We start from the raw sequence: 2,093 nt of genomic DNA, 5'->3' as shown, positions 1-2,093 counted from the left end.
TCCAGGACAGGGGGAAAACACACACACACACACACACACACAAACTTCTGTTATTGGAGAATTTCCTCTACCTGCCCTATACTGCCATATGACATAAGATTGCTATGGAAAATAAATGGACTGAACCACCAGGTTGCATTCAGACTTGACACAGTCTACACAGCCCCATGGGCAACAAGTATACATAAAAAGCAGTCCTTCCACATTAGATGCCAAATGTGATAGCCAAGAGTAGATTTCTAAGGAAATAACACATGTACAAGTTAAGCTGTGATTCAACAACAAACTGGGAGGAATTTTAGGTGCCAAAGTGTAAGGCTTTTCCCCATGCTATGAAGCTCAATCCAAGAGGCTGGATAGAGAGAAAGCATTTTTTATGTACCAAGCATGTCTGTCTAGTCATGTAGTGAATCATCTATGGTGGAACCAGAGAGCCATTTTGGTCATCACAAACAAGTACAGAAAGCAATATTCCCTGTGCCCTTTCACTTTCTATCTCAGTGAGAAAGAACTTTTTGGAATGTCTTAATATAAATAGGACTTCATTTACTGTTCTTATCAACATTACTAATTCTAATAAATTAATTTTACATTATTCTTTAGAAAGAAATATCAATTTTGCACTAATATGTAATCCAGTCTTCTCACCCAGTTTAATGCTAGTCCCACACCATGTTTTTATTTATATTATTACTTACATCTTATCAAAATGAAGTCATGCTTTGGAGAACATGTTGTGATGATCACAGCTTTGTTGCTTAACGGAAAACTCATGGTTTGTTACTTTATCAAAAAATGGTCAAGAATTTGGTGTTTTCTGAGAGAACCAGCATACTCCATTAAGAGTGCTATAACAAAGTCATCTCCATGTCTTCCAGACCAATGAATGCGTCCAGCACAGAAACCACCAACTCCGTTAGCCACTTTATCCTCGTGGGCTTTCCCTCAAGCCCAGAAATGCAGCTCCTCTACTTCGGGCTCTTCTCAGTAGTCTACACGCTGACTCTCATGGGGAACGCAGCCATTGTCTGTGCAGTGCGGTGGGAACGGCGTCTTCACACGCCCATGTACATCCTCTTGGGGAATTTCTCTCTCCTGGAAATATGTTATGTCACCACGACCGTCCCTAACATGTTGGCCAATTTCCTGTCCTCAAGCAAGTCCATTTCCTTTGTGAGCTGTTTTGCACAGTTCTACTTCTTCTTCTCTCTGGGGTGTGATGAGGGCTTCTTCCTCTGCATCATGGCCTTTGACAGGTACCTTGCCATCTGTCGTCCTCTGCATTACCCACGCATTATGACGAAACAGCTATACACTGGCCTTGCCATCTTTGGCTGGTCATGTGGGTTCGTCCTCTTCCTAACCCCAGTTGTTCTCATTTCACAGTTACCCTACTGTGGCCCAAATACCATCAACCATTTCATGTGTGATCCTGCCCCATTGATGATGCTGTCCTGTTCTGAAGACACCACAACACAGTTCATTTACTCTACTTTCAATGCTGTTTTCATGATTGGAACCTTTCTCTTTGTTCTTTGTTCCTATGCTCTGGTGATTGTGGCTGTGCTAAGGATGCCCTCAGCAGCAGGCAAACGCAAGGCTTTCTCCACTTGTGCTTCTCATGTGGCAGTGGTGATCCTGTTTTTTGGCTCTATTATGGTGATGTATGTTAGTCCTAGATCAGGACACCCAGTGCAAGTGCAGAAAATTGTGACCTTGTTTTATTCTGTGATAACACCCCTCTGTAATCCTCTAATTTATAGCCTAAGGAACAAGGAAATGAAGACTGCCCTAAGGAAAGTCTTTAGGACTGAAATACCTGCTCATAAAATATATATCAGAAGTCACAGTGAACTATGTTCCTACTGCAACCTATCTTAATAAGATATGAACAAGATACTTTTCTAGAGAATTCATTAATTTTGGTTAGGGAATTGTTACAATAAAGCCCACCATGATCTTTTTTTTAACTTTTTAAAAAATTTATTATTTTGAGAGAGGCAGAGACAGGTGAGTAGGGGAGGAGCAGAGAGAAAGGGAGAGAGAGAATCCCAAGCAAGCTCCACACAGTGAGCACAGAGCCTGAAGGGGGA

At 41.6% G+C, this 2,093-nt stretch overlaps 1 protein-coding gene across 1 annotated transcript; it reads left to right on the top strand.

Moving 5' to 3' along the window:
* Nucleotides 1-867: 867 nt before the first annotated feature.
* LOC147580132 (olfactory receptor 11G2-like) lies at nt 868-1,881 on the top strand. Its single transcript, XM_086708538.1, has one exon. It carries the CDS (start codon nt 868-870, stop codon nt 1,879-1,881), a length of 1,014 nt encoding a protein of 337 aa, XP_086564664.1.
* The last annotated feature ends 212 nt before the right edge of the window (nt 1,882-2,093 follow it).

This window comes from Puma concolor, chromosome B3, assembly GCF_028749965.1.
Source record: "Puma concolor isolate L17-30 chromosome B3, mPumCon1.1.hap2, whole genome shotgun sequence".
Classification (NCBI taxonomy): domain Eukaryota; kingdom Metazoa; phylum Chordata; class Mammalia; order Carnivora; family Felidae; genus Puma; species Puma concolor.
Note: the sequence above shows the minus strand (reverse complement) of the source record. Positions and strands in the feature narration are given on the sequence as shown.